The sequence below is a fragment of the Oratosquilla oratoria genome, chromosome 8 (genome assembly GCF_046742065.1).
Source record: "Oratosquilla oratoria isolate Oo_2021 chromosome 8, ASM4674206v1, whole genome shotgun sequence".
Classification (NCBI taxonomy): domain Eukaryota; kingdom Metazoa; phylum Arthropoda; class Malacostraca; order Stomatopoda; family Squillidae; genus Oratosquilla; species Oratosquilla oratoria.
Genome location: NC_134784.1, coordinates 40,557,968 through 40,572,967, shown reverse-complemented (window position 1 = coordinate 40,572,967; position 15,000 = coordinate 40,557,968). Strand labels below are relative to the sequence as shown.

At 40.9% G+C, this 15,000-nt stretch overlaps 1 protein-coding gene across 5 annotated transcripts in view; it reads left to right on the top strand.

The window, feature by feature from the left end:
* Positions 1-15,000, top strand: part of LOC143027708 (zinc finger protein basonuclin-2-like) — a 325,526-nt gene that overhangs the window by 266,609 nt on the left and 43,917 nt on the right. For 4 of the 5 annotated variants that reach the window (XM_076189173.1, XM_076189172.1, XM_076189174.1 and 1 more), the window contains one exon: positions 3,984-4,489. The exons of the other annotated variant lie outside the window; for it this stretch is intronic. In XM_076189173.1, the coding sequence (XP_076045288.1) occupies positions 3,984-4,489 (506 nt within the window). The remainder of the gene's footprint in view (positions 1-3,983; positions 4,490-15,000) is intronic. 5 annotated transcript variants of the gene reach the window in all.

The window sequence follows — 15,000 nt, the reverse complement described above, 5'->3', positions numbered from 1 at the left end:
AGGAGAGACTCTGAGTCTTGGTGATATTTGAAGAAACTATATTTTTTCTGCCTTAGTCGGGTATAATTGAAAGGTCTGAGCTCCAGAGTTTTGCAGTATCTCTTTACAAGATACAGAAACGCACATGCGCGAACACATACAAGCACGCAAGTAGGTACACACACGCGCCTGCGCATACACGCACACTACTTATGCGTATCACTGGAACCCATATTTGTGAATAGCAGTCTACTGACAATGACTGCAGCCGGCAGTCAAAATATATAGACTTTCCGTTCCTTCACTTTAATTTTTTCACTCCGAAAGTGGTGTTTTCGTACAATATATCAGTATGTATATATGCACGCACACACACCCACACCCACACCCACACCCACACCCACACCCACACACACACACACACACACACACACACACACACACACACACACACACACACACACACACACACACACACACACACACACACACACACACACACCGGTGGCGGATTGGTAAAGCACTGGCCTCACAAGCCGGAGAACCGGGGTTCGATTCCCCGGCCGGGCGGAGACAAGTTGGGTTTGTCTCCTTTCACGTGTAGCCCCTGTTCACCTAGCAGCGAGTAGGTACGGGACGTTAGTCAAGGAGTTGTGACCTTGCATTCCCGGTGTGTGGAGTGTGAGTGGTCTCAGACCTACCCAGAGATCTGCTAATAATGAGCTCTGAGCTCACTGCCGTAGGGTGGTGTCTGGCTGTCTCGAAAAGAGGCTGCAGTAGATCCGAGGTGAATACACACACACACACACACACACACACACACACACACACACACACACACACACACACACACACACACACACACACACACTCACACTCACACACGATGTTTGAGGGGTGGGTACAATCCCACTATTGATAGAGTTTGAGTTCAAATGTCACGAAGAACTATTGAATAAGGGAATGGCTGTCATCATAGTGGAGTAATATCTGTGGTAGGAGAAAATTCTTTAATGTACATTGTTTGTAACATTTTCAATTTTTAAATACCATTACACTGAATAACTATTTCCGTGTTGTGAACGATGGTTACTCTATTTAGGACAGACTGGTTTTCGTTCTAGAAATGACTTTTAATCGCTCCCCATTAGAGATAAAGCATCAGGCTCCTACTGAGACTGTATGTCGTAAATTCAATGTATGAACATTTGCGGAGTGCACATTCTCCAAAACCACAATTAAACTTGCATACGATATTGGCTTTTGAAAAAGTTCCATATTTTTCAGACAAATAAATTTTCAGCACCAAGGAACTAGTGTGAGAGTCCTTGTAAAAAATTACCATATACAAGACATCATTATCATCAACCGTTTATCGATTTCTGAAGACGATGTCTTTGATGTAATTTTCGTCTTCCTGGTCCGAACTGCAATACATGTTTTTGTAGAAGACTGTGATTGTCCTTTTATGGCATGAAGTGTTCACAGAAGTAATATGGATTTGCAAGTCGTTAGATATGTTATCAAACTCTGCGTGTATGTAATATATATATATATATATATATATATATATATATATATATATATATAAATGTGCACGCGCACACACTCACACACACACACACACACACACACACACACACACACACACACACACACACACACACACACACACACACACACACACACACACACACACACACACACACACACACACACACACACACACACACACATAAAGTTAAATGTTATTGCTAATTCTGCCTTTTGCATTTTCTTTGATACATTTTCTTTGTGTCTTAAGGTGTTCTTACTCTCTCTATTGAGATCTGGGATAATTTCTCCGTAGGAGGTCATCTGTGCTGGCAGATCACGATTTCGAGTCTTTTGACTCTTTTTCAGTGACTTAGTATGGCTGTCTCTATGTTAGAGTTGATATTGAATTGAAAATGTCAGATGAATGGTATTTAAGGGCTAGACTAGCTGTTTTGTGTACTCGTTATTGGTATTGATTGGTTTGTCCGATCGGGTGCTCTCTCCCACCTGAAGATACAAAGAGAATGTCTTAAAGAAAATACAAAAAGCAGTAGCAATTATATTTAACTGTACTTGTATATATATATATATATATATATATGTATATACATATATATAAATATATATATATATGTATATACATATATATATATATATATAAATATATACATATATATATATATATATATATATATATATATATATATATATATATATATATATATATATATATGTACTCCTTTTGTTCCTATTGTGCTTCTTTCTGGTCCCTCATATCCGTCCATCACGGGAATCCCTCATTCGCTCTGTCAAAAGTCTGTCATCATTGACTTCAAGAGCTCCGCCATCTCTGAAAGCCCTCAATAGCTCACCCTTGAGACCCCTCCATGAGGGCTTCCCCATCTATCTCATCTCGGAGACCCCCATCATCTCTTAGTCTTGGGTCTCCCCGCCCCTTTCGCTAGGTCTTGGAGGTGCTTGAACCTCGCCCCTCGCCTCCGACACCCGCCGCGGGTTGTCCGCGCCAACAATTAGCAACCATAAAAGTGGAGTCAGTCTCCTAGTTTCTTAACGTCAAGTGTCGCATTACTTACAGTGATGATGATGGTACGATTGGCAGTGAAGGTTGCGGTGGAGATGGGGGTGCTGGTGCTAGTGGAGGAGGTGGTAGAATGTTGGAGGTAGTGGTGGTGGAATTGTTAGGAAGGTGGCGGAAGCCGTGGTGATAATTCAGTCCAGTAGCACCAGAGAGGGATAATGTGTTGGTCTTGCTTTCTGGGGAGGACTGGGTACTACGGGCTGAGGTTATTGATGGCTAGGTCAGGGTGATGACAGAGTTTGTTAGAATAATTTCATATTGCTCTTGTAATTGATGCTCGTTTTTTCTTAAATAATGCTTCAATGAATGTCTTGTTAAGCTATTACATTAGCATATCCACGTGCACACAGGCATGCAATATTACACTCATGTACACACTCTCGTGCACTCACATTCAGTCACTCACTCACTAACTCAATCTCTCTTTCTCTCTATCTCTCTCTCTCTCTCTCACACACACACACACACACACACACACACACACACACACACACACACACACACACACACACACACACACACACACACACACACACACACACACACAAAGATTGAAAATACTTTCTGTTGAAACTAAATGAAAATTGTATATACAGCGAAAGCAGACAATCTCGCCAACCTCCTTTCATATCCAGGTAATATTCGCCATTACAAACTGAAAATTGCCCATAAAACGTCCGGTGACTAGAAATTGATGCCAGTCTTAGGCATGTGTGGGTTGTATATGTTCTTAAGTTTTCGTATTGGTTCAGTAAGTATCAGATATCTTAGTCGAACATTTTCAGTGACTTGTTATCACTTTGAACGTATTTTTTTGCCCACGTAACATACTTATGATGTTCTGATACATATGCTCTTGCATTAGTCATGACTTGTCTTTGTCAGGTACTATAATATATATTACAGTCCTGGAGATATCAAGGTTGTCACAATGTTATAAACATGATTTATTTTGATAATTCACAATATCATATCACTCATTTTATTGCTGTGACGTAATGAGCAGCTGTGACGTCACATTTGACCTCGAATGGCTTTTACCTGATAACATCAGTTGTATTACACTTGCTGATATTTGTTATGGTCCAGACATTCTAAACTGAATAAATCGACCATAATAAAAAATAAAAAAAAAATCATCAAGTCTCAAAGAATTTACAGAGCTTTTTTTTTTTTTTTTTTTTTTTTTTTTTTTACCTATTAAGTTTCAAGACCCTTCTAAGGTCTAAAATGTATGAAATCGTCTGGCGTTAGCCAGATCGAAGTCTTTAGATTATCCTCTGTACTTTAATGAGTCAAATATTTCTTTATGCATTACATCTTTTTCGAACTCACGACTAGACACACAATTTTTTTTTCTTCTTTACAGCCCTGGACAAGCTAGGATTCCGTGGAGTCTTTGGAGGAGGCCTTGGCACCGGCGTGGGCGTGGGTGTAGGCGTAGGCGTGGGCTTAGGTGTGGCAGCCAGCCTCGGCGGGGGTCTGGGCGCCGCCTTGGGCGTGACCGACCACAGCGGAGGAGTGGGCATCGGCGTAGGCGGCCTGGGTGGTCGGGATCTCCCGCACCCCGGCGCCGACGTCCCGCGCGTCGGAAGTGGCGCCGGGATCGTAGGAGGCGGCGGAGGGAGGAGTGGAGTTGCTGGAGGAGGTGGAGCAGGAGGAGGAGGTGCCACGAAGGACAGCGTCGAACTCGTCAAGCCCTCGCTCGTATTTGACATTGCCTCCCTCATCCTCTACCGGTGCCAGGCACTACCCATCAGACTCAAAATCCTCCTCGACAGACTCTTCAGCGTTCTGCCCAAGGACGAGGTTCTCCAGGTGCTCCACGGCTTCGGTTGGACTGAGGAAGACTACGCCCGTGGCTACATGCTTCAGGTATGTATGACACATATCCATGGGGAAAGCTTCTTAAGGGCCGAGTCCCAAGGGAGTAGTAAATGAGACAACCTAGATATCCGTCGAGGGAAGGAGTGTTTTGGTCGGAGCTGATAAGCAATGCAATTATGGCAAAGGTCGGAGCCATGGAGACTTTCACTCTCAAGTCAACAATAATTATTGTCTCTTACTGACGCAGCTGATGGAACCAGCATTATAAACCTACTTATTGAGGTTCCACGTAGAGAAGTTCTTCACCTTCACTTAGACGTGCTGTCCTGACCGGGTCTAAGATTTCTCTCACTCAACTTCCAGAATGTTTTTTTTTTTTTCATATACGGATATTTAATAATCGATGAATTCTCTCCTATTTACTGGTAACAAATGAATATATATTCACAGCCCACATAGAGATGTCCAACATTTCTTGGAGGCTATCATGGGGACATCGGGTTTCTGGTCATTGAAACTCGAGGCACGAACTGATGAGAAATTATACTATTCAGGTTCATGAAGAAATAGAAAAGTATTCAAAGCAGATAAAAAAGTTGCAGGATGGAATTGTCAGGTAGACTCAATAGAAAGAAATCAGCAAGAGTATAAGGCAGGATCCACCAGGTCGAATAAGCAGATAAGGTCATCGACAGAGATCAGAAGTTAGAAATGATAAGACAGGAATCAGCAACCGAAGTAAGCATACTAAAATAGCTCACTGATGTCACTCAAGTCAGCATGAATCAGATTCTTCAATTAGCATGAAGAATATCTCTTCGGAGGTATGCTTATGGTCAGGAAAAGATATTGAGGAAAGATGATGTTGGATAAGGCACCATACACAGACTCGAGCGGACAACAAAGAACGATGGTAAAAGTAATGATGAATGGCACACACAAAAAGGCTGAAAGAACTGAGAAGAATATGATATAAAAGGGTATGTAGCATTAAAGGAGAAATATGAGGAGGTGGATGTGGACAAAGAAGAGCAAACAGAGGAAGGGCAAAAGAGAAGTGATAGAAAATAATGAGACGGAAGTAAAGAAAGAACAGTTTTAGGAAGAATGAAAAGGACACAAGGGGAAGGATGGAGATTGATGGGTTTGGGATGATAATGACATCGAAGGAGGGAATAGAAGAAAAGACATGATGGGAGACGAAATGGAAAAGAGAAAGGGGGTAGAAGGGGGCAGAGGAGAGACAGAAAAGGGTGCATCTTTGCATGAGAATAAATAAGCAGAGGGATAATGTAGGGGGGGAGGGGAGTGAGAAGATAAGTAGGGAAGAAGTGAAAGGGGGAGAGGAGCAGGGGATCTGGGGGAAGGGTAAAGGAGAAAGGGGGGGGGCATGTTTAGCACAAAAAAGGCGGCTGGAGGGGGAGTGAACTTGCATGAAAGTTAATGAAGAGAAGGGAAGGAGGGAGTAGGTGGAGGTCGTTGCAGGAGGTGCGGTAGGGAGGGAGACGGGGAAGACGATGAAGAATTACAATACCGAAAAGAAGGACAAGAAGGTGAGGGGAAGCGGATGTGTAAGGGTACAAGAAAGGAGGAGATAACAATGATGATATGAAAGAAGATAGGCGAATAGAAGAAAAAGATCCAGGAAATAGGAGTGCATGCAAACAAAGATGCACTCACTGCAGGTATACAGACAAAAACCACACAAGTACACGCGAGCGCGCACACACACACACACACACACACACACACACACACACACACACACACACACACACACACACACACACACACACACACACACACACACACACACACACACACACACACACACACACACACATACACACGCACACACACACACACGCGCACGCACGCACGCACACACACATATGCACGCAACCACGCACGCGCACACACACACACACACATATTACTTTAGTATACATGGAAGGAATGAAAATATAAATAAAGAGCATTACAACACAGGGTGAATGGTGGGGGAAAGGAAGGTGGAAGGTAAATTACATGATGATGACAGACTTTGGTAATGATCAAGTGGAGGAATATGTAACAAAATTTTGCTGAGATCTGTAAGATGCAAACGCGAGTCCACAAAGTAAATGTAAAGAGGATGAGAAAGAGAGGTGGATTAATTATTGTCAATCAAGTGAGATGAAAATAATCTGGAAGAGACAGAAGTGCTTAGGTAATCTAATGAATTTGCTCGTGAATAGAGTGAATTATAATTAATAAAATTTAATGAGTGTATGGAGAGAAAGGATCTTAACATGGATGAGGCATATCTTTAGGAACAGTACAAGGGGGAGGGTTTGAGAAGATGATACGGGGCTGGAAAGTGTGGGGTCGAAGAAAGTGGAAGGTTATGACAATGAAGGATAAGCCGAAAGAGCCGAGACAAAGAGAGCAGATTCAGAGAAGAATAAGTTTTCTCCTTCCCTTTATCTATTTATCTATTTGTTCATTCAATTCAGCTTCGTTCCCTTATTAAATGGAACGCCAATCCTTCACTCAGAAAGGAAATAAGGATGAGGGAAGAAAAGATAATACCTCACCACGTGTCTATTAGTATTTCTGATATGTATTTTCTTTACTTGATTACCACATAGGAAATTCTCGCAACTTCGCCTGTCTATCTGTCTGTCTGTCTGTCTGCCTTGCATAGGCTTCTTTAACATTCTTACACAGAAACAGATAGATTGATATAGAAAATTACATAACAAGTATGGATAATGGGGACGGAGGAAAAAAAAAAGAAAAAAACTGAAATGAATTATGAGTGGAAGGAAAATGAAGAAGAGGAAGAGAGCAGAGGGGGGAAGGGGTGGTGAAAGAAGGAGGGGGAGTCGGGGGTGGGTGGGGGGAATGGGGTGGGTGGGTGGGAAGGGATGGGGAAGGACCTGGGAGTCGGGCCGTTCTGGACGGATCTTAAAAGGAAATATCAAATTAGCCCCCAAGTTCAAATTAATCACTATTTAATCGCAGCAGGACGTGAATACTGAAAAGACCTCGTCTGTCCCTTTGTCTGCCTGTCTGTCTGTCTGTCTTGAACTGTCTTTTTGTTTGTCTGTCTGTCTGTCTGTATGTCTGTCTGTCTGTGTATCTGTCTGTATGTCTGTCTGTCTTTCTGTTTTTTGTCCTTTCGTCCGTCTATCTGTGTGTCTGTCTGTATGTCTGTTTTTGTCCTTTCGTCTGTCTCTGTCTATCTGTCTGTGTGTGTCTTTTCACTTTATTCTTTCTCCGTGTGGTCTGCCTGAATGCCTGTCTCCTTGAATGGTTGCTGTCTATTCATTTCTCTATCTATCTGTATGTCGGTCTGTATGTCTGTTTCATTTTATATTTGCCTTGTTTTGCTTTTTATTAACACCTGCTGACTATTCTTGTCTAGATAAATGCCTAGCCCCCCACAGACTCCGTCAAAAGAAATATATCTTGATTCCATTGCTTTATAGATTACAACGTTCACATAAGTATTTTTGCAAATTTGTTTGGTGTGTGTGTATATATGTGTATGTATGCTAATAAGAACACGGGTACGTGTGTTCACTTATGCAAAGTAGACCACTTGGAAAAAGAAACTAACGAAGCAGAGCGCTTTCGTATATTACATCTTCAGTGCAACAAGTACTTGTTGCACTGAAGATGTAATATACGAAAGCGCTCTGCTTCGTTAGTTTCTTTTTCCAAGTGGTCTACTTTGCATGTGTATGTATGTATGTATACATATATATATATATATATATATATATATATATATATATATATATATGTGTGTGTGTGTGTGTGTGTGTGTGTGTGTGTGTGTGTGTGTGTGTGTGTGTGTGTGTGTGTGTACGTGTGTGTGTGTGTCTAAGTGTGTGTGTGTGTGTGTGTGTGTGTGTGTGTGTGTGTGTGTGTGTGTGTGTGTGTGTGTGTGTGTGTGTGTGTGTGTGTGTGTGTGTGTGTGTGTGTGTGTGTGTGTGTGTGTGTGTGTGTGTGTGTGTGTGTGTGTGTGTGTGTGTGTGTGTGTGTGTGTGTGTGTGTGTGTGAGTGCGTGTGCGCGCGAGTGTACACGCGCGTAAGATGAAGAGGATCTCTAACCACAATATGGATGAGAGTGTTATTGTTGTTTAGACTAAGAATAAAGAAAGAAGATGGAGGAAGAGAATTAGTGAAAAACAACAGAGAGAGGAGGAGGAGGAGGAGGAAAATAATGGACAGGAGGAAAATGAGGCAAAATAGACGAGGAAAAATAGATAGAAAAGGGAGAAGACAAATGCCAAGTAGGGTAGGGAAAACCAATAGGTTGGAAGAGAGAAAAGTCGAGTCTGAACTGAAAATTCTTAGAGATGAAAATAGTGTATGTATATATGCTGCAAAGGACCTTACGGGCTAAAAGAGTGTGTCAGTGGAGAAAGAGTTATACGCGCTAAAGATGTATTAGGTTGGAGTTAGGGCGCCATCTTGTATGCACCCAGAGTTTCATTCAGTATATGTATTGTGGTTAGCAAATGAGTGGGTTCGGGTGTTCGTTACCCATGTTTTAGGAGCGTAGAAAGTGTCTGTATAAGCATTAAAGAGCTACGAGGCATCTACGTTAGTGACAAACAAGGTACGAGTTACAAGAAGGCACAAGGAAGATGTGCTACACGTACTTAAGGCAAGTTTGTGTGTGTGTGTGTGTGTGTGCGCGTGTGTGTGTGTGTGTGTGTGTGTGTGTGTGTGTGTGTGTGTGTGTGTGTGTGTGTGTGTGTGTGTGTGTGTGTGTGTGTGTGTGTGTGTGTGTGTGTGTGTGTGTGTGTGTGTGTGTGTGTGTGTGTGTGTGTGTGTGTGTGTGTGTGTTCGTGTGTGTGCGTGGGTGCGTGTGCATGCATGCATGAAAGTGCATGTGTGGAGGGCAATGCGAGATGCACATACAAACAAGCACAACTAATTTTATGCCAAGTAAATTCAAGCAGCAGTGGTGAGTTTATATGTTGCAAGTTTATCAGGAAGGTAGAGAATAACTGCATGAAGGGGGTGTACAAAGCATGCGCCCTAGGGTTGTACAGGTAGCGTGGAAGGAAAAGGCTTGCATTACTCATTCACAGCGCGTGTACCGCCGTGGTTTGCTTGGGGTGTGGGATTGTTTGGTATGCAGGGGTTGTACGGCGCAAAGGGTGGGTGTCCGGGGTGAGGTACAGGTGTGTCTATGTACGAACTGGTTTGCGGGGGTGTTTGGAAGGGTGAAATGTATCCAGGGTGATTATAGGGTGACATCGGAGCATAAGGTTAAAACAGGTAACGGTGATAAAGGTGTATCTTGTCCAGAGCTGAGATTTTTGGGGGGTGATGGTTAAAGGTGAATAACTTGCAAGGGTGACAACAGTGTAATATAGGAGTAAATGACCACAAATGGGCTAAATAGATTTAGGCGTTTTGGGTGCATCGAGCGAGATGTGCATATGGTTACGAGGAAATAAATGTTCAGTGGTTTTACGCAGGGGGGAGTAAACAGGGTTGAGGTGTGAATGAGGTGTTACTTATTTGATAACCTCAGTTGTTTAATTGAAAAGTTCACCAAACGGGTGCGTGACAGGTGGCTTGAGAGGTGGTAAATTAAGGTTGGAGAGTGTAAAAGGGTAAGAATCAATTATGGAAAAATTGGGGCACCACATCTGGACAGGAAATATAGATGTAGTAAGGCATATAGATAGACGGGAGAAGCTTATCTATATACCAATATACTGTTTGATGCAGGATGTGTCACGGATAGATAACAATTTTTATACCTTCGGCCTAGAGATGGCTATCACAGATATTTGTTTGTTTGTTTGTTTGTTTGTTTGTTTGTTTGTTTGTTTGTTTGTGTGAGTGTGTGTGTGTGTGTGTGTGTGTGTGTGTGTGTGTGTGTGTGTGTGTGTGTGTGTGTGTGTGTGTGTGTGTGTGTGTGTGTGTGTGTGTGTGTTCGTGTGTACGTGTTTTCATATGTTCTTTGTGTGTGTGTGTGTGTGTGTGTGTGTGTGTGCATGCGTGCGTGCGTGTGTGTGTGTGTGTGTGTGTGTGTGTGTGTGTGTGTGTGTGTGTGTGTGTGTGTGTGTGTGTGTGTGTGTGTGTCAGTCAGCGTCAGCGGGATTTTTGTTAAAGCTGGTGAACAAACTGGAGGAATTGGAGTCCTTTGGGATCAAGGCTCAATGTTATCACAAGTTTACTCATTGGATGAGTAAAATCACCGGTCCTAGAAGAAAATTTGAAAGCTGCACCCGTCTACATACATGTGATGAGGTTCATCATTGCATCATCCAAACATTCTTACAGTCGGAGAAGATATTCCAGTTTCCAAAGAGTCTCACTGCCATAGACATCACCCAACCATATGCTTGGAGAAAGAGCCTCGCTGCCACAGATATCACCCAACCATATGCTTGGAGAAAGACCCTCACTGCCACAGACATCACCTAACCTATGCTTGGAGAAAGAACCTCACTACCACAGACATCACCCAACCATATGCTTGTAGAAAGAGCCTCTGCCATAGACATCACCCAACTATATGCTTAGAGAAAGAGCCTCACTCCCGTTGACATCAACCGACCATATGCTTGGAGAAGTGTCCACGCAATCTCTTACAAAAAGTAGGTTTTGCTAAGTCAACAATTTATGTGATATAATAACTGAGGCTTCATGATCTTTGAATAAACGTACAATAGAAGAAGTAAGGTACATCGGACTTTTATTCGCCCGATTTACGCTCTTGACTTGTAGTCCAACACATACAAAATGCCTGTTATTGAATTGAAAGGATTATAAATAAAAAGATAGGGTCAAGGTAAAAATCTACAGAGAGTTAATGGAAGTGATAACGGTCACATAATTTAGTAATTTAGTATGAAACAAAGAACATGTCATTATACAACTATCCTGAATGACGTTGGACGATTTCATTCTTCTGATTAAAGTGTGAGGCACAGCCAAATCCAGGTCCCGAGATCATGTACCAATGCCTTAGTATGTAAGGCCCATCGCACAAAGGAAATTTTTGGACACGAGTCGACCACTCTAATCACCAGACCATCACCACCCCGACCTAAAGGCCCTGGTGGTCTAGAATCACTGCAATGTAGCCAAGCCTTCTGCTGCTCGAATAGTAATGCGAACGTCATCAATGAACAACATTCAAAAGTCTTTAATTGACCAAGGAAAAGTAAACAGTACATCACGTATCTAGAAAGGTGTACGAAGATGTGGTCTTTGCTGTGCATCGCAGTGAAAAGAGGCTAAGGAGAGAAGAGAGAGAGGAGGCGTAAAGTCAGAGTAAGAGTCAGAAAAAAAAAGTAGAGGGAGAGGAAGATAAAAGGGACAAAGATGAGGAGGAGGACAAAGAGAAAGTGAATGAGAAGGAGGAAAGAGACGAGGAAGAGGAAGAGAAGGAAAAGGCTAAAAGTAGTAAGGGCATAGTAAAAAGCTAATTTAGGTGCATTTTGTGACTTGGGTCGTTCATTTAAGCCACCGCAAAAAAAAAAAAAAAAAAAAAAGTGTAAAGGGATCCCCACCTACCGAGCGATTTTACTTATTTGAAAGTAACATCCCTTGGTAGCAAAATGTTTAAAGGAAAAAAGAAGTACATAGAAAAAGAGGACAAAAGAATATTTTGCTCGATAACTTGGAACTTGCATGAAGGAATGACCGCTAATGAGAATGGAAATTATGGCAATGAAAAACGGAAAGTTATATGTGCTTCTCAGAGTGAATGAGCTAGTGTATGACAAAATAAGTAAGAGAGTGAGTGAGTGTGTGAGTGGGTGACCAAATCCAACAGATGACCATTACATTAGCTATGAAGCAAGGTTGATAGGTAGTTTAAGAGTATGTCATTCAATCATCTACACAACAAGTAATCTAATTAACGTAGCCATTCACCGGTCAGTTAAGTAACTATTCCCATAGGATAAAAGTAATACCACAGTAGAGTGCAGTATCCTTTTGGTTAGCGCGGTTAATGTTGAATGTAATGAAGATATGACACAAGGGAATGCTTTAGATGGTAAGGTTGGGGAGTGTGTTTTTGTGGATCATTAAGGTATAACAATTAACGTGACGTAAAGTCACGGGATCATAGAATGGGTAAGACATAGATTTAAAACCTACAAGCACATATACAGTACATAAGCTAGTGTCTATATTCCCAACACTTCGTTCTATATTGAGGAGTGAATCATAGGAACCAAGATAAAGGTTGGGACCAGTCAACTGGACCACGCCACGAGACTGGCCTGGAGCACCGAAAGGATTAAGGATGGATTGCTGGTCATAGGGAGATGATATATAGGTGATGATGGGGTAGATAAGGTGTTTGATAAATGGGAAATGATACTCATGAGAAGAATGTGGGCAGGGAGAAAAAGGTGGTCGCCATTGTTGAAGGAGAAGGTGTTTGGGGGCTAATAACAGAAGGTGTTCTGAACTGCCTCTGTAGGGATTAAGGTGTAGAAGCTGCTAGCGTGCCTTATAGGTTTCCATACGCGTTGACTAAAATGTTCCTCCTATTCCTGTGTAGATTGATCTTGTTTTTACAACTCCCTTTTAATTGTATATATATATATATATATATATATATATACATATATATATTATATATATATATATAATATATATATATTTATATATATATGTATATATATATATTTATACATATATATGTATATATACATATATATATATATACATATATATATATACATACATATATTTATATATATATATATATATGCATATATATATGTATATATAAGTGTGTGTGTACGTGTGTGTGTGTGTGTGTGTGTGTGTGTGTGTGTGTGTGTGTGTGTGTGTGTGTGTGTGTGTGTGTGTGTGTGTGTGTGTGTGTGTTTGTGTGTGTGTGTATGTGTATGCGTGTATATATATATATATATATATATATATATATATATATATATATATATATATATATGTATAGACATATATATATATGTATGTATAGAAATATATATATTATATATATATATATATGTGTGTGGTGTGTGTGTGTGTGTGTGTGTGTGTGTGTGTGTGTGTGTGTGTGTGTGTGTGTGTGTGTGTGTGTGTGTGTGTGTGTGTGTGTGTGTGTGTGTGTGTGTGTGTGTGTGTGTGAATGCGCGCGTAAATACGCAAGTACGAGCATCCTATCCCTCCGCTGGCTCTGCTCCCCGGATGCTGGTAGGTCCCACATGCGAGACCGAAGAGCAGGTGTGCCTGCTCATCACACGTCATCATCACGTCATCATCACGTCATCATCGTACATCAACGATAGAATTTCATCACGTGTCACATTAATCACAAATTCATCTTCTCAATAGTCCACATCGGTCCGAGTGTCCTAAGGTCATCATTTCAAGTTCTATGGCGTCATATCGCTTCTATGATGTCATTTCCCGTCTGTGACGTCATTTCACTTTCGCAATGACACACACATACACACATGTATATATATATATATATATATATATGTATATGCATTTATATGAGTATGTATATATATATGCATACATACATATATATATACATGTATATATATATATATATATAATATATACATATATATGTATATATATATATATATATATATATATATATATATATATATATGTGTGTGTGTGTGTGTGTGTGTGTGTGTGTGTGTGTGTGTGTGTGTGTGTGTGTGTGTGTGTGTGTGTGTGTGTGTGTGTGTGTGTGTGTGTGTGTGTGTGTGTGCGCGTGTGTATGTATATCGTCTGGCGTTGACTGTAATTAAACCTGAAAAATATGTAATACATCACAGCAATAAAGGGGTTAATTGAGATAGTGGTTTCGTAGAGGTGGTACAGGAGATTTGGTAATAGACCTGCTTAATCAAAGAAATCCTAACATCGTTTAGAAAATGGCTACAGCGTTCGCTTACTGGAGACGTTCCAATCCTTATTTCGACGATGAACTTAGTGTTTAATTTTTTCTTTGTTTTTTCTTTATTATCTTATTTTTGAAATTTGTTCTCATTTCTATTATCATTTTTTTTTTATATAATCTTTTTACCTTAAATAACTGGGCTTAATACATACTATAGGCCTATATCCCAGTAAGGTGTCTAAACTTTGGGGAAATATTCTGGTCATGTTTTGACTGCGACTTAGTTGTGCAGAAACGGAAATCAAATACGACGAACTGAAATCCATGAACTTAGGAAGCGTGTGGAGAATCATTACCGCAGTTGACTTGAGCATCATTACCAGAACTACCTCAACAAACAACCTTGGCCACTTGCAGGACATTTCAAACAAATACTTTACGTCAATGATTTTCACTGTACCAGACTCTTAAAAAGGATTACAAAGAAGGGACTGCCGACAGGAGACCTTTTGGTCCATAACTAGTTCGGATGAAAAAAATGATAAGTAAATAAATAGATAAACAAACAAACAATTATAATTATAATAATATAAATGAATACTTAATGTTGTTTCTCCTTTTACTTGACGAGTTTCTAAGATGCTAAGAATATCACTGACCTAATCTTCCGACCACTTATCATACGACCCCTTGATTC